This window comes from Oculina patagonica, chromosome 1 (assembly GCF_052425735.1).
Source record: "Oculina patagonica isolate OP01 chromosome 1, crgOcupat, whole genome shotgun sequence".
NCBI classification, from domain to species: Eukaryota; Metazoa; Cnidaria; class Anthozoa; order Scleractinia; family Oculinidae; genus Oculina; species Oculina patagonica.
Window position 1 is genome coordinate 15911464 of NC_135758.1, and position 17057 is coordinate 15928520.

General features: G+C 42.8%; 1 protein-coding gene across 1 annotated transcript in view; it reads left to right on the forward strand.

Moving 5' to 3' along the window:
- The window catches only part of LOC144658511 (uncharacterized), a 55741-nt gene that overhangs the window by 7936 nt on the left and 30748 nt on the right, over positions 1-17057 (forward strand). The window contains exons 4-8 of the mRNA XM_078518944.1: positions 753-830; positions 5011-5168; positions 12256-12332; positions 12654-12929; positions 14925-15370. Of these exons, the coding sequence (XP_078375070.1) occupies positions 753-830; positions 5011-5168; positions 12256-12332; positions 12654-12929; positions 14925-15370 (1035 nt within the window). The remainder of the gene's footprint in view (positions 1-752; positions 831-5010; positions 5169-12255; positions 12333-12653; positions 12930-14924; positions 15371-17057) is intronic.

Here is a 17057-nt window from a genome sequence, read left to right on the forward strand (position 1 = left end):
TTTTTCAATAATTTTTTCGCATTTCACTTTGTCTCAGTGAGGTCTTTCAGAATAATGTACTTTTTGTGCCATAACAATAAAATGAAAATTTTCCTTCAGCACTGTGAAAAAACAAATGATATGATACGATTGTTTCGTAAAAAAAGTTCTATAATTGTGCTAAATTTGAACTCAATCGGATAAAACAGCAGAAAAAATGTTTATAAGAGAGTGCCGCTTCAAGCGCTCTTCTGGCCCAGCGTGAATGCAAGAACAAATTAAAATGCTTCTAAAAAATGAACAAATTTTTGCACAAGAATTCAGGACCCAAAATGTTTTTCAGGCAAACCCTAGTCAAGCTTATTTAGACAATTTGAGATTTGCTTGAAATGTTTCTTGAAAAGCGAGGATTTCGATTTAACACCATTATAAACCTGATGCTGAAAGGCAATGTGATACCTCAGTGGGCAAAGGAGTGCATGTGGATTTTGCAGCCAGGCTAGTGGATTTTATCCTTCAATTGTCCAAATGTGGTGTAATGGACTCCTTGTTTAAATATTAATTTCAATTTAATGCAGAAAAGAGAAATGGACAAAAAAAGGACGTGTAAACAAGGTGTCTCTGCTATTTTGGCGAGGAGCATACCATTTTTTAATAGCCTTGCCAATTATTTTTTTGTTGTGGAAACAGGCCTGTTTTTAGTGATTGTTGAATGTCATACACATGAATTAAAAGGCAGAAATGCTAAATTTAATTCAATTTTAATTAAAAAGGAAGCACACTGAAGACAGGGGTGCAGAAGGATCAGGTTCCCGCCAAATTGCACGTGTAACACCATTTGTACCCACAAGGTAAGTACTGTTCTTTTATAATATTTTTTTTCTTAATAAATTATGTAAAGGAAAAAAATGACTACATCACTTGCTTTGAGAAAATACCTTCAATCTTTCTCAATTTTCACCTTCACCTTAAATTACCAGAAATGGTTAATAACGGCACTACCTTATTGCTACTTATTTTTGAAGGACTTTATTTTTCCTGTTTTCAAAACTCGTGAAAAATATATTTTTTAAATTTTTAAGGTATGTTTAATGCTATTAACATTATATGTTTCAGATAATAATAAAGAATAAGAGACAATAAAAAATATTTATACTGGTTTGAAAAACTTTTAAACCAAAGATAAATTTAAATCACAACATACTGTAACATTCTGGTTATAAGCCCTGGGCTTATACAACTTCGTAAGGGGTTTTGGGTGGCCTTATAAGCGGAGGGGCTTATATCCAGGAGGGCTTATAAGCGGAATAAAAAAAAAGCTTCGAAACGATCCATGGGAGTGTTGATCGAAAAACGTTTTTAAGTTAAAAACACATAATAACGCAACATTTAGCCCTGTTAAGTACTGTCACCCGGCATAGGGGGGGGGGGGGCTTATATCCGGGGGGGCTTATAATCGGATGTATTTTTTTGTTTCCAGGTAGATGGCCATAGGACTATAACCGGGGGGGCTTATAATCGGGGGGGGGGGTGGGGGGGCTTATAACCGGAATTTTATGGTATACAAGAGATACCTGAAATCAAATCAGTGTGTGGTCTATGTCACACTTTAGATGTTGAAAATTTCAATCATGGTAGCACTACACTGTATATGCTGAAGCACATGTCTACCTTGATTTAGTAAAAGGTGTCTTCTGAATTTTGACACAACACTATAGTTCTGAGCCATATTTCGGCAAGGAGCGTTGAATGAGGGCTAGTTTTAGCTTGAGGTGAACGTCAGTTACTCTAATTTATGTCTTTTCGAACCAAGAAGACTGCATTTACGGCATTTTGTTCAAATCATGAATTCTACCAAATGAATTTAATTAACTTGTTTACAACATGAACTTGTTTACAACATCAAATGAAAACAAACTTAAAAAGTGCTAGAGCGAGAGCTGAACTGAAGCTTTCTTAATCCATGCATGGTCTAAAATGAACAATCAAGAGGTGTTTTACATCGATGTTTGCTTCACTTTCAAGGAAATCGGGATTAAAATAACTAGTAAATAATTCATGACTCAGCGAGACGATTCAGTCATGTTTCATGTCAGTTTACGGCCAGAAACCATGCATATCGAATTGCTTCTCACTAACAAATCACAGAAAGCCCTGATTGCTAGCTAAACCAAACGGCAAAAAAAAAAATCATCAAATGGAGAGAATTCTACTCACATACATGTAAGGGTTTGATAAGATTTTCCCTCGACCATCAGTTGCGCTCTTTGTAATCTTCTTACCTTATTCATAATACCCTGGATGTAAAAAGAAAATTGTTCGAAACTAAGTCTAAAGCCACGGAAAAGTTCAAGCCAAATATCGTCATGACTGCCTTCAAATCAGCCCTAAAGCCTAGTTCCGAGTCCTAATTGATGTGGCTTAAGACCTTTGCTGTCTAAAGCAAGCACAATGTTATTTGTACAGTCTAGCAAAACGTACCAAGTCAAGTGTTCAACCCGTTAAAGCTTTGTTCTAAGGTACAATAACAGACGACGCATAACTTGCAAATTGTTAGACTTCCACTTTCATAGGACTTAATGATGTGTCCACAATTAGTAGAGGGGACTTTTCCCCTCAGCTAAACATTTTTAGACACGATAATAAAGTTATTCATTCATTCATTTCATGTCCCTCAGCAAACTTCCTTTAGACAGCATTATGGAAAGCTAGATCACGACTGTTCTACGAGTCAGCGCGCATGATTAGAATTCAAATAATACTGAGGGAGTTAAAGACTGGGCTAGACTGACCATGAGTTAAATCGAGGGACGGAGGGAGGAAGGAAGGGGAAAAAAGTAAAATTTAAATCACTTCATCAAACAGGGCAACATTTCATTGGAAGAAAGCTGAACAATTCTCCATATCCTAAAAAAAAATGAAACCCCATACATTCCTTAACAGCTCGAAAGCCACCTTTTTATAAATCAAGTTAGATGTACAAATATCACTATTATTGATGACTGGTGATGAGCAGACAAATTTGATTCAACAAATGAATAGCTCGCTGTAAGACTATGCCAAGTTACTTTTAGGATGAAAAATCGTTTTTTCCTTCAAACGTGCCTGAATCTTTGCATGTGGTCTTCAATTTAATGGAAAAACATTGTCCTCAAATTAAAATTTCTGGTTTGCACCTTGTCTTCGAGAAAACCTAGAACTATGGTCACTTTAAACCAATAACACGCGGCAACAAAGCCAAATAGCCTTTCGATTTCAAAGAGAGATGGGGATTAAACTTAGCAGTTACAGTAAAGTAAAGTTAGGGTCAGCTAGTGTTAAGGTTAGGGTTAAGTGTCACGAATGTTATGTAAACATTGAACCTGGCCGATCAACAAACTTGAGCGACTGAACAGTGAAAAGAAGTGAAAAAGATATAGCAAAAGGAACGAGAAATACTTAAACAAAAACGACTTACGCTGTTGTCCTTTCGTCCCGCCAGCTTCTAACCACAAATGCACTCGCCAAATGTTCAATGTTTCGTTTTCAGTCAGCAAATTTAGGCTGCTAAAGGCTAATCCATCATACGTTTTCGCTTTTCCCCAGTTTCTCTCCGTAGTCACACGCAACGCAATTTGATCTTGACTCGCGAGCTACGATCGTTCGTTTAAACATTCTGGCCATTTATTTCTGGAAAGGATCGCAGCTTAGGGCTATTTTTTGTCTAAATGAAGCAATCTGTTACTTTTCTCGGTGAAAAGTTTTTTTCTGACGATTCTGTTTTGTTCTGTTGACTGAGTGAGCGTTTGCCGTCTTTGTTTATCGTGACAATGCGTATCGAATGACATATCCATTGAAGATTATTATGGGATATCCCTGAGTAGCTGAAACACTGGAACAACTACGGGCTAAATCTAAGAGAATTTTTGTAAGTCTAAAAGCACCTCCTTATTTCCAAACGTTCAACGCGGCAACACGAGGCAAATGAGCCAAAACTTTGAGAAAATAACGTTTTTTGGAACAGAAGTTACTTCTAGACCTCGCCTGGCTCAATGCGCCTTCGAAAGCCAAGTTTACCGCCAGTCTTGGCAGGGCTTAGCAATCTTCAGGCAGCAACACATCTCGCTTCTTTGAGATATGCTAGTGGCTTACGGGTTTCCAGACTTAATGATGTCCTTTCACCACCAGACGGGCGCAAATATGTGTCAAATAAGCAAAAATAAGCGGACTTCTAATGCGTACTTAAGGTGAGTTTTCAACTGGTCTGTTTGAAAGTCTCGTTGTCTCGGCTTCGCACGCCAAAATAATTCAAACGTAAGCTTACATCACAAAGTAGTTTAAGAAATTCATTTCCAGATCCCGTTTTTGAGTGAGCGAATTAATTTCCCCCCCCCCCCAAAAAAAAAAAGGGCAATGATTTTCTATTTAATCGAAGACCACACGCAAAAATTCAGGCACGTTTGAACAAAAATTCAGGCGCGTTTGAAGGAAAAAATGATTTTTCATCCAAAAAATCACTTGGCATAGTCTTACATCAAGCTATTCAAATATAAATTAATATTAGGTATTATTTTTTCATTTATTTAAATTTGTTAATTTATTGTACTGTAGTGCAAATTGATGTTGCCATGGCAACATATTGATACAGCTGGTGTAAATTTTAGCAAAAATACATGGTTAAACAACACTTGGCCAATTTATATGCACAGATCAACTACAAGTACTTTTCCCACAAGTCACAAAACTCTACAAATAGTTTACTATTATATCTGCTTGCAACCCTGAATTTGAACTTGAAGTTCAGATCTCTTTCTGCTTTTCACTATAATTATTTGTCAATGCAACAGTAAGGTTACTGGGATATATATAGAAATCTAATCATGGCAGATAGGTTTGACTTGGGTATAATTTTCAGATAAGGCTTTCTGTAACCTGATTAAAAATGCCTACTAGAGAAAGTGTAAACTACATATTGATATTGAGCAAGAAAATCTAAACTTGAAATTTTGTTTTACATTTAATAACGTCTGTCTTTTTTACTGTTATTTGCAGTGAGACTGCGAAAAGGGCAGCATCATACCCAAGAACAGAAACAAAAACAAGGTCAATTGCACCTCTTGTTAGAAGGAAACAAGTTGTCATAAAGGCAAACCCTTTTTCTAATAGTGATGCTGATGATGAGGATGACAATGACTTTGAAGTCACAGCAGGTGAGGCTTTGTTTCTGTACTGTAACATGCTGAATTCTCAAAAAAAGTACAGCTGAAGAGACAAACACTACAGTACCACTCGAAAGTAAGTTACCACCCTCTCATGAGACAAGATTCTCATCTATTCTCGTCTCGCGAGATAAGACACTTGAAAGGGCATTTTTCCTGATCCACTTTTTGCAGCTGGTTATGGCCAGTACAGGAAATTCAGGGGTTTCTTCATGCGTGGCCGGCTGGTATAGGATCTAGGAGTCAATGGAGGTTTTTCTTTGCTGTACCATGCTGTGCTATGGCCAGTTTTAAGCCTCTATCAGCTTCTTGTTGCTTAGTAAAAGTCAACTAAGTTGTGGGGGACCAGAGGAACCTGCAATCCTAATCTCACCGTTGCCATATCCTGGCTCGATTTGTGTGGACTGCCACTAAGCCAAAGTTGCACATCATTGGAGTGTTAATGTCCATTTAAAAAGTTTGAAAATGGAAAGAAACAGTTTTAAAGGATATGCAATGTCAAAAGAAGAACAGCAAGCGATGATAACCTGTTTCGATGTTTTTTTCATTTGAGATTCAATGCCAGCCGACAGTGGAACTGAAGAAGATACTCCTACCATGTTCTTTTCATGTGAATAATCGACAAATATGGCAGATATCAGACTTTGTTACATTGTTTTAAAACATTACCTAGAAAGCATATAGTGTCGTTCTTTGCATGTTAGCAAGCACAAGATGGGGGATGCACAATGTGCGAGCCAGTAAGGCATGCGAGGCAGACGTACGAGGCATGCGAGGCATCTGAAAACACGCGAGCACCAACAACTCATTCCCAGTTCTCTTTTCTCGTTCTATTTGCTGTTCGTTCGCGTGCAAGCACAACTTTCGATTGATTGATTGATTCTAAAACAGCCGGTGTTCCTTAAACATGTTTTCGAACTTCACTTAGTTCCCTTTCTCTCAGAACACTCCCAGTTCTCTTTTCTCATTCTATTTGCTGTTCGTTTGCGTGCAAGCACAACTTTCAATTGATTAATTGATTGATTGATTCTAAAACAGCCGGTGTTCCTAAAACATGTTTGAAACAAAAACTTTGCTTAGATTCCCTCTATTTCTCTCAGAACACGCTGATGTTGTCTGAGCCTTGTCGGGGGATAATCATTTTCATTCTTGCCTTCCACGTTGGCGAATTTTGTACCATTTGTTGCAAAGGACATTGTTTAACCGTATTGTTCTCGGTTACTTGTACCCAGGCCCTTCACTATTAAAAGTGATGATACTGTAATTATGCCTCGCATACATCCTCGTCCCCAGAGGCCATGATCCTTCGGTCCACACCAGGAATCGAGAGCTCTGGCCACTCACAATTTCTGAGCATGCACAGAGTACTCCTTTTGTGAGTCCGTGAATCGCAGACTTCCGGTTTTGGAGGCCGCCAGAGGTCGACGCTGGTGAGGGAGAAGGCCTGGGGAGAGAGACCTCGCATGAAGCTGAACCTTCCATTATGGCAAATTTTGTTCCATTGTTGCAATGCGCATTGTGTGACTTAAAACTTGTACCCAGGCCTATCACTGTATTCGAACTGATGATATAATTATAAGTTGATAAAACTGACATGTTATGTTGTGTTATTTAACTGTTATGTCATACAAAAAGTAATTGTTTTAGACGCTAAAAGTTTCGGTCAAATATACCGACGTTCGCATTGCTGCCTTTATTTATTTTTTTATGCCTCGCGTGTTTTCATTCATGCCTCGCATGTTTTTCATGCCTCACATGTTTTGTTCATGCCTCTCATGTCTTGTTTATGCCTCGTCTGCCTTGCATGCCTCGCTGGTGTAAGTCAGTCATTGAACACACGCCATGTTGGATAGAACTGATTTAACGATGAAATCACGTGATACAGTTAGGTCCGCACTGCGTGCGGGGGGAACGGATACTACATCCCTCCCAAACTGACAAAAGCTTGTAACTAGCAAAGTTCAATCCGATGACAAACTAAATCAACTGTTTAACAAGTTCAAGTTCAAGGTTAAAGTTCATTGTTGTCAAGCTAACACATAGTCTTTCAAATTTGAAGGCTGGCGCCTTTCCCGTCTGGGTCTCGTCAATGCTGGTTTGGTCACTGGTTGGTCTTGCTTTGCTCCTTGTTTCTGTTCAGGTTCTGGTTCCGGTATGGTCTCTACACTGGGTGACTTTTGTGGTGTTTCTGCATTTGCTGTTGTATCAGGTGGTACACTGGGTGGAGTCTCCTTTTCTGGGCGTTTTAGGTCAGGAACTGAATGTGGTGTTTGTGCTTCCGCACTCTTCTCTGGTTCATCGGTGGTGTTGATTACTGCATTTGCTAGCTTAAATTGGCTGGCATCTCGGCAAACTGTTCATCCGTCTGTAACCCGTCTGGCTGATATTTGGGAACCATGAATGCTGCACACGACGTAGAACACAGGTTCATATGGTGTGCTCCACTTGTTTTTCCTTGGCTGCTTGACAAGCACATAGTCTCCTAGTAGCAGATTGTTCTCTTTGGTCTTCCTCCCTTCTCTCTGTTGCTTCATTTTCTGCTTGTACTCTGCGTCTCTGCGGTCAATGATGTCATCCTTCTCATTTCTCTGCGGTTCAGGTTCGATGTAATCCAGCTTCGTTCTCACAGGTATCCCCTTAAGGGCGTCGTAAGGTGCGACTCCTGTAGCTGGGTGCGGTGTCAATCTGTAAGCGATCAGCATGTCTTGAATTGCATTTCTCCTCTCAAGGCGGTTTTTGCCTTGCAGACTTGGAATTTGTTCTGTCTTGTTTAGGGTTTGCATGAATCTCTCTGCTTCTCCGTTTGCTCTTGGGTGAAGAGGTGTCACCCTGTGGTGCTGAAATCCTTCCTGCTCAGCAAATTCATTGAAGTCTTTAGAGTTGAACGGGGGTCCATTGTCACTCTCGATTCTCCTTGGGGTTCCATAGGTAGCAAAGATGTGCTTCAATCTCTCCTTGTTAGTCTGGAAGTCGGTTGATGGTACGGACTCTACCACTGGGTATCTGGTCCTCTTGTCAATCAGGACGAGATTGTTGTGACCATCTGGGTACGGTCCACCATGGTCTATGGAAACTGTGTCCCAAGGTCGGTTTGGGATGTTGGTTACCTTGATTGGTTCTTCTCTGTTTTCTTTTGTAGCTACTTGACATTCATAGCATTGGTCGATGGCTGTGTTGATCATGCTGTTCATTAGTGGGAACCAGTATTTTTCTCTCAGCATTTGCTTGGTTTTGGTTTTTCCTAAGTGTCGTAGGCAGTGTCCTAGTTTAACCACTTTCTTTTGGAGTGCTGATGGTAGGACTATTCGGTGTTCTCGGAAGATAAGTCCTTCTGCAACTGATAACTCTTGCTTCACATGTAGGTAGGGTTCAAGGTCTTTATCTCTCTTGTGCTTCTCCCAGTCCCCTTTAGCGATCCTCTTGGCTAATCGCTGCATGATCTCATCTTTCTGGGTTTCCTCTCTGATTCGTGTGACAACTACAGCGTGCTCTGCATTCACGTTCCATCTGATTATCTTCTCAGTTTTGTCATCTCCTTTCTCAGGCAGAGGATGTCTGGATAGGAAGTCTAAGGGGTCTGCCTCATCTTTCCCTGGTTAGACTAATCGTAATCCACGTCCTGCATCTCCATGATCCACTTCTCGATTCTTGGCGGCACCTTGGCCTTTACTTTGTTGAACAAGGGAATCAGTGGCTTGTGGGCAGTCACAATTCTAAATCTGGGTGCTCCAAGTAGGTAGATTCTCAGCCTCTCCTTGGCCCATTTGATTGCCAAAGCGTCTTTCTCAGTTTGACTGTACCTCTTCTCAGTGTCTGTCATTGTTCGGCTGATGAAATGTACCGGTTGTATGCCTCTGTCTGTCTTCTGGAGTCTTCTGGAGCAGGGCTGCTGATAGGCCTTCATTGAAGCTTGCCTCTGTACGGAGAATTATGGGCTTGCTTGGGTCAAAGAATGCCATAGTCTTCTCGCTTGAGATGCTATCTTGTATCTTTCTGAATGCTTCCTCTTCTTGTTTACCCCAGTAGAATTTGGTTTCTTTTCTGGTTAGCTGGTACAGTAGTGCTGCTACGGTTGCATAGTTCTGTATGAAGTTGTCCAGGTAACCTGCCATTCCAAGGAAACTTCGCACTGCCTCTTTGTTCTAGGCACTCCACATTCTTTGATTGCTCTTACTTTGTCAGGTGATGGTTTCAGTCCATCTTTGGTGAAAACGTGTCTGAAAAACTCAATTTGTTCCTTTCCAAATTGGCATTTCTCTCTGTTAAATGGGATTCCATGATCTCTTGCTCTCTTGAGGACAGTCGTCAGTACTTCTCTATGTTCTGTCTGGTCTCTTCCTCCCAGGAGTATGTCATCCCTTTGGTTTAAGCAGTGGGGTATGTCCCCAAAGATTCTGAACATGGCTTCGTCGAAGACATCTTGGGATGATTTCGCTCCAAACACCAATCGCTGGGGTCTGTAGTTTCCCCAGGGTGTGCTGAAGGTTGCTACTTGTCTCGTGGAGGGGTCTAGAGCTAGCTGGTGATATCCCTGTCTGAGGTCTAGCTTCGTAAAAATCTTGCAGTCATGCAGCCGGTACACAAAGTCTTCTACTCTTTCGGTGATTGAACGCATCGGCTTTGCTTCATGGACTGGTTTGGAATCCTCATGTCGATGCTGGCCCTGATCATGTGGGACTCTAACTCTTCATTCTTCTTATCTGTGAATTTTGGTTTGGGCTGGACCACCAGTGGTGAACACCAGGTAATCGCCTCTCCATCTGGGACTTTCTCAAATATCTCCTCTTCCACTCCCTGATCAAGCCAATCTTTGAGTGGTTTCTGTAGGTGATATGGTACAGGGTGTGGTTTCTGGGCCACAGGTTCTGAATCAGGCTCCATTTCTAGCTTGACTTCAATCTTCTTGCCTGTACTCTTTTCCCGAAAACAACCGATCCCTTGAAATACATTGCTGTATTCGTCCAGTACTGCTTCAATGTTGTCATCTTGTGTTTTAGCAGTTTTGATTCTCAGTTCATTGGTTTCTTTAAGTGTTCCTTCCGGATCGATTTTGAGCATTCCAAGCTCCAACAGTATGCTCTTACTTAGGAGTGGCGGGGAATCCATCTTCCCTTGGATTACTAAGAACTTGCTCTGTGCACCTCGGTTCTTGTTCCGTAGTGTTGCAGTGAATTCGCCTTTGACTGTTAGATTGGACTGAAGTGTCTTCAGAGTGTCTCTACTGGGCTCTAGGTTCTTGATTTCTTGTGACCTGCGCTTGAGGGCTTTGAACTGATATTCATCCATCACATTTGCGCTTGCTCCACTATCTGGTTCAATGAAAGCATCTATGTCTCCAATGCGGATTAGCACTGTCTCTTGATTCTGGCCTGACCTTATCTTCTTCACTCGGTGTAGGTGTTGTGCTGTCTCCTGAAGGTAAATGTAATCATCATCTGAGCCACTGCTTGTCTCCTCGGCCTCTGTTGTTTTCTTGATTCGCCCTCTTCTTTCTTGAGGTTGGGTACCGGTTGTACAACATGACGCATAATGGTTGTATTTGCCGCACTTTAAGCACTATTTCCCATATGCCGGGCAATTTCGGTCTGGGGTGTGTGTTCCTGTTTTCCCACAGTAGCTACAACGTTTGTCTTTCTCTTCGTTCTTGTGTTTCCTGGGGGGTCGCGGCGGTTTCTTCGATTTTCTTCTTCCGTCCCATTTGCCACTCTTCGGAGAATCTCTTGATTGATCATGATGCTCGATTTTTGATATTTTAAAGTCCTCCTTCATGTCTCTGACCTGCTGGTTTATGTCTTCCCTCTGGCTTGCTTCTTCTAGGAATTTATCGAGGTTCCATTTCTTCTGAATGCTTCTCTTCACGAGTTCGCTGTCCTTGATGGTTTGTATCAAGTGTTCCAGTATTCTGTCGTCTGTTTGCTCACCGAACTTGCAATCCTTTGATTTTTCGCGCAGTCGCGCCGCGTACGTGACAACACTCTCTCCTTCGACTGGTTTCTGCTTGCTAAACGTGAATCTGCCGTGATGTTTGTTCTTTTTTGGCAGGAAATAGTTGTCTAATTTCCTTTTCAGCTTCTTGTAATCATCGTCTCCGACCACTGGCGTTGTTTCTGGTAAGTTTCGAGCGAGTTTCTTGATTTCTTTGCCACCATAGATCTTCAAAGCGCTGACGCGGTCTTTGATTTCTGTAATCTCGAAATATGATGCTTCGTCTTCAAAATCTTCAATCCATTCGTTCCACGCTCGTCCAATTTCCAGGGGATTCTCTGGAATCTCGAATGGCTCTATCTTTAGTGATTTTCCGACGCTGAATACTCTTATTCCTGACGGATTCGGTGCATGTCCCTCGGCTCCTGCTTCGCCCAGTGCTTGTGCTGGCGGATCTGGCATGATTTCTTCCCGAGCACGTGGTCTCTTCGCGAGTTCTCTTCGGCGTTTTTTTCTTGCTTCTTTTTCTTTTAATTCTTCTAAATTTTCAGTCGCCTCGGCCTAAGTGCTTCGAGGTTTTAGCCGTGGATTTTGACGATTTTCTTCTTCTCTGGCCTTTGTCTTCTTCTCTGAAATCCGCAATCCTCGTCGCCAATGTAAGTCAGTCATTGAACACACGCCATGTTGGATAGAACTGATTTAATGATGATATCACGTGATACAGTTAGGTCCGCACTGCGTGCAGGGGGAACGGATACTACGTCTGGCTCGCATATTGTACACACTCCACAAGATGCAGTGGAGTGCTTCTCACACTTCTCAAGTGTTCAAAAAAAATTAACAAGTGTGTTATATAAATTAACTCTGTAATGGGCGAAGAGCATGTCAACTTTTTTTTGTATAAAGTGGTTAAGAAATTTGCACATTATTTCTCAAACTTGTGACGCAAGCTGCTTGCTTTATATCTTAACATGTGTGTGACATACTGTACCATAAGGAAGTAATTTAGCGTTAATATTCAATGAGAGTAGCACTAAAATAGTATTAAAGTTATTGCTGTATAATATTATAATGAACTTGTATGTGCAGTTTCTTGAATATTTAATGTGGTATAAGTGATTGTATTAATAACTGTGTTATTATTGCTGCTTAGGATCTCCTTTGTCAAAGAAGCCAAAATTGATAAATGAGTTTTCCAGTGGATGTCAACAGAGTTTTGCACTGAGAAAGGTGGGTTGTATCATGACATTTTTTTTAGAAACAATTTGTATGCTAGTAAAATAAGCATGAGTTTCTGTGTTGAGTCAGACATTTTCCTTAGCTAACAATTTATTTTTAGCTTACTGAGATTCCCTTTGTGGAGGAAGTCTCTGGTGCTTTGTCTTGTCTGTGAGGTACAAGAATATTATGTGCCCAGAAAGGTCCTTACCCTGTAAACACTAGTGGATGAAAAGAGGTCTGCACCTCAGCAGCATCAAAATTAATGTGTCATCATTTTTTACTTGCTTTGAACTTACTTGTTTCTACAATTCTTTCCCCCTTTCTTAACAGAATAGTCAAAATCATTCCAAACAGAACAGCAATCACGAGAAAAACAACAATGATAACAGTAGTGTCAGTAACTGCACAGGGACATTGATAGACCTTACAAACATTGATGGCCAACATGAAGGCACTGAAAACTTTAATTTAAAAAAGAAGGGCACCATACAGAGGAGAAATGAAGAGATTGATGGTGACATTGATTGCAGTGATGTGGCAAAAAAACTCTTCAGTTCTGATTTTCAGTCAACATCTTATGATGCAACAGACATTCCTTTTAAAAAGGTACCAGTTATATATTGTGTTCAGTTGCTTAGTTAATATTTCTATACTAATCAAGTCTCTTGAGATGTCGACGTGATGAAGATGTGTCGAAGGATCCTGTGCATGTCTCGAACTATCAGGAACATTTCCACTCGCGGAGGAGCAGCAAGTGTCATGGCTCGTCCGCGCCGGGAAACACAATCCACACACAAGTGACGAGAGACAAACGGGACCGAGGAGGCGAGGAGCACAAATGCGCGACGTGTGGACGAAGGAGCGGAGACCGCAGGAAGGCCAACGACGCCCACGAGCGGGACGCGGAATGGGGGATGACACTCAGCCAGGCGGTGGACACGACCGAGCATGCCGGAGAACATGCACTCCGTCTGATCGCCGATCGACCCGCGTGGAGACGGAAGAGAAGGATCCCCACCCGAAAGATGCGATGCTGGAGGCGAGGGAACCGAACGGGTGACGTCAGAGACGGGACGGCAGCGGGGTGGAGGGAGACGTGACGACTGCTGGCCACGAGTGAGGAGGGGGGGGGAGCAAGGGGGAGCGGGAGATCGGGTCCGCAACTGCGGGAGGGGGAGAGATCGGGGCACGGGGCCAACGACTCGTCGAGAAGGTGGACAATGTGGGAGTGGGAGGAGTGGAACACAACTGTAGGGGCACGAAGTGGAGAATGCTGTGTTGCGCGAGGAAGTGGTGCGCTCTTTCGCTGCTGACTCTTTGACCTACTCCCCCACAGTGGAAAGTGAACGTCACGCACACACCCGCACAAGAAATAGATTCAGGAGTGTGCCTACACTGAGCAACCTCAATCATGCATGATCCCAGCTCCTGAAGCTCCCCAAGCGAGTGAACATTGAGCCGCGCACCATCCACGGCCGGCCCCGCCGAGGGGCGACAGAGCTCCGCGCGGACGTGCGCGGGCAGAAGGGAGGAGAGGGAGGGGGGCGAGAGGAGCGAGGGGACGAGGGGAGCAAAGGGGGGGAGGCGGACGCGGGAGAAAGTACTGCCTGTGGAGAACGGAGCCGAAACGGCAAAAGGAGAACACACCACATGGAGTACAACACATGAACAGGAGCTGCCTGAAGAACACCAGAAATCACACCACAACCCCGCAGAAGCCGCGAAGGAGAGAAGAGTGACAACCAAGAAAAACCCCAACGTAGAGGGGGGCCGGGGCCACCGAAGTCCGAAAGGAGAACTGATCTGGAGAATGAGAATGCGACGTGAACGCGCAACAACCCACCAAAGATGACAGAGCCAGGAAGATGACTGGCAGTCAGATAGAACACCGAAGCAGGGGACGAAGATGAGACCACTCCGCGACAAATGTCGTGCTCCACCAAGGTAAGCGAAAATGCGTGAACGGTCCAACACCGCCACTCAAGTGGGGGGAGGGTCGGAACAAGACCCAGGAGAACAAGTGAAGGGAAAGGGTGACTGTCCAGAAGGAAACGATCGATGTAAGCGAATGAACATTGGATCCCGTCGCGAGGTCGCGCCCTACGACCTAGGAGAGGGCGACAGCCTTTCCGCTCCAAGCAAAAGAAGCCCTCTTGATACTTCAATGAAAGAGGAGTTGTATGTTTTTGACGTTTGTATTTACGATGTAAGTGCTAGTATTTCGTGTGACGAATCATTGTGGCGACGTTATGATCGCCCAGACACACGTGCGTTGAGAAAGAAAGCTGACATGTACTTTTAAAATTGTTATATAACGTTGTAAATGTGACAAGTCACGTCAGAGATCGCAAGTGATCACCCACAGCGGAAAGTAATCCGAGAAATAAAACAGTCCCTTGATAAATTAAAAAGTCCTAGAGTTTACAAATATGTGGTTCCAAATTGTCCACTAACCCCTATTCTACGTTTAGCTTGTAAACAAGCAAAAACGTCAAAAAAGGAACTGAAATATTTCAACACCACTGCATGATTGTTATATCATTTACATGTAAAGAAACCAGAAGATTATTTTAAATCATAGGAAATTGACTACTTTTTCAGAGTGCTAAAGAGAGTTCAGGCAATTGTGATGCTGGAGAAAAGCCTGTTGACAGTACACTACCCTTTGAAAATATTGTACCATCCAGAGGGCCATTATCCCCAGAGGACTTCCCATCAGTGGACAGTCCACCACCCCCAGAGTACTTCCCATCAATGGACAGTCCACCACCCCCAGAGTACTTCCAATCAATAAGCAGTCCACCAACCCCAGAGGACTTCTTACCACTAAACAGTCCACCACCCCCAGAGGACTTCCCATCACTTAACAGTCCACCACCCCCTTGTGACCCATTAGTAAACAGTCCACTACCCCCAGAGGATATGCCATCAATGAATAGCCCACAACCTCCAGAGTACTTCTCGCCTCCACCCTCACCAAGCATACCATTAGCTGCAGAATATGATCATAAGCTGCCTTGTGAGGACCCAGAGGTGTCCTGTAATAGGTAAGTCACCAAATTGCACTCATCTACTTTTTTTGCTTCAGCTAACTGAAATTAGCGTCAGAATATAATCATTTCATCAGGCTTTGCAGCATATTTTGCTGGCTAAAATATATTATATTTTATATTAATGTCCCTGCTCTGTGATAGTTGTGTACCCTGACAGCTTCTTTTGGTACATCATTAAAACCAAATATTATCGCTTTAGTATTTTGTAGGTGTACCGTAAAGTAAGCAGTGAGACACACTACATTCACATTGCAACTAACTTTATTACAACATTCTCCAGACCTTATATACAGCAATCACGTGCTTCTAGATAATTTGATAACGTCAATCAAATCCCATGTTACATAACAACAATCGGTGCAAAAACTTAATTCTCTCCCTTGAGTGAATCTAAAATCCATCCTGAATCAACAATGCTATTTTCTGGCAAATAGGCAAAACCATCAAAACAAAGCTATATCCTGGCTATTTAATAGGCAAAATGCAGTATGAGTCCTATGCCATTCAAATTTCTACATTATATTCAGTTCTAACTGTTCACAGTTGATAATCATTCAGATGTGTAGGTGCACATCTGGCACAAGCAGATCTCCGTACATCGTCCACTGCCTGTAGAGGGTCTACCTCCTGGTTCAGTGCTTGTGAAACTTCCACACCCATCTCATAATCATCATCGTCCTGAGCTACAGTGCTCTGGTGTAACTTATGTACATGTGATACATTGCGCATGAACACAGTTCCTTCTCCTCGCTGCAGAATGAGACTTGGACCCTTACGTTCAAGCACAGTGTATGGTTTAGGGTCGTACCGCGTTGATAGCTTATTCTGTCTCGCCTGTTGAAGCAACACTTTGTCCCCAGGTTTGATGTCAGAGGGACTTGCTCTGTTTTTCTTGTCTGCATAAGCCTTTGTGTTCTGCTTGGCTTGTCTGTCCTTGACTTGTGCAGTTTGTAGTGCAGCTGACAGATCCTTAGTCATCTGTGTCTCGACTTGAGGTACTTTCGTTCTGATTTCCCGTCCAAGATGTAGAAGTGCCGGTGATACTCCTGTTGTTGGATGAGGTGTTGCAGGGTAGTTAAGCAGGAATGTATACATGTCTGTACGCCAGTCCTTGCCTTCAGCATGGGCGGTGCAAATCGCTTTCTCGAACCTGTTGAACCTCTCAACAGCTGCATTGGCTCGTGGCCAGTAGGGAGTGACTTTGCAATGTTTGATGCCATGTGTCAACAGGAAATTTTTAAATTCCTCGGATACCAGATTTGCTCCATTATCAGTAACAACTTTCTCTGGCAATCCATGTCCAATAATGGCCGCAGACGTTGTAGAACGCAGAATTGCTACTTTGGGCCAGCGTGTACAAGCATCTTCACAGACTAGCAAGCTTTCTCCAGAAGGAAAAGGTCCGCAGAGGTCTATGTGCACCTCATGCCATGGTTTTCCAGGCATTTCCGTCGGTCAAATTGGCTCTGCTGTAGGCTTGTCTGCAACAGACTGGCAGGGCTGGGTAGGCAAGCCTTGACCATTGTTTCCACTTGGTTCACGATACCTGGCCACCATACTTTCTCTCTGACCATTTGTTTGGTCCGCATGATTCCTTGGTGCCCCTCATGCCCCGCTTATAGGGTTTGAGTTCCGGAGTGTCTGGCCACTCAGCACCATTCAAACAGCATTCCACTTGTTG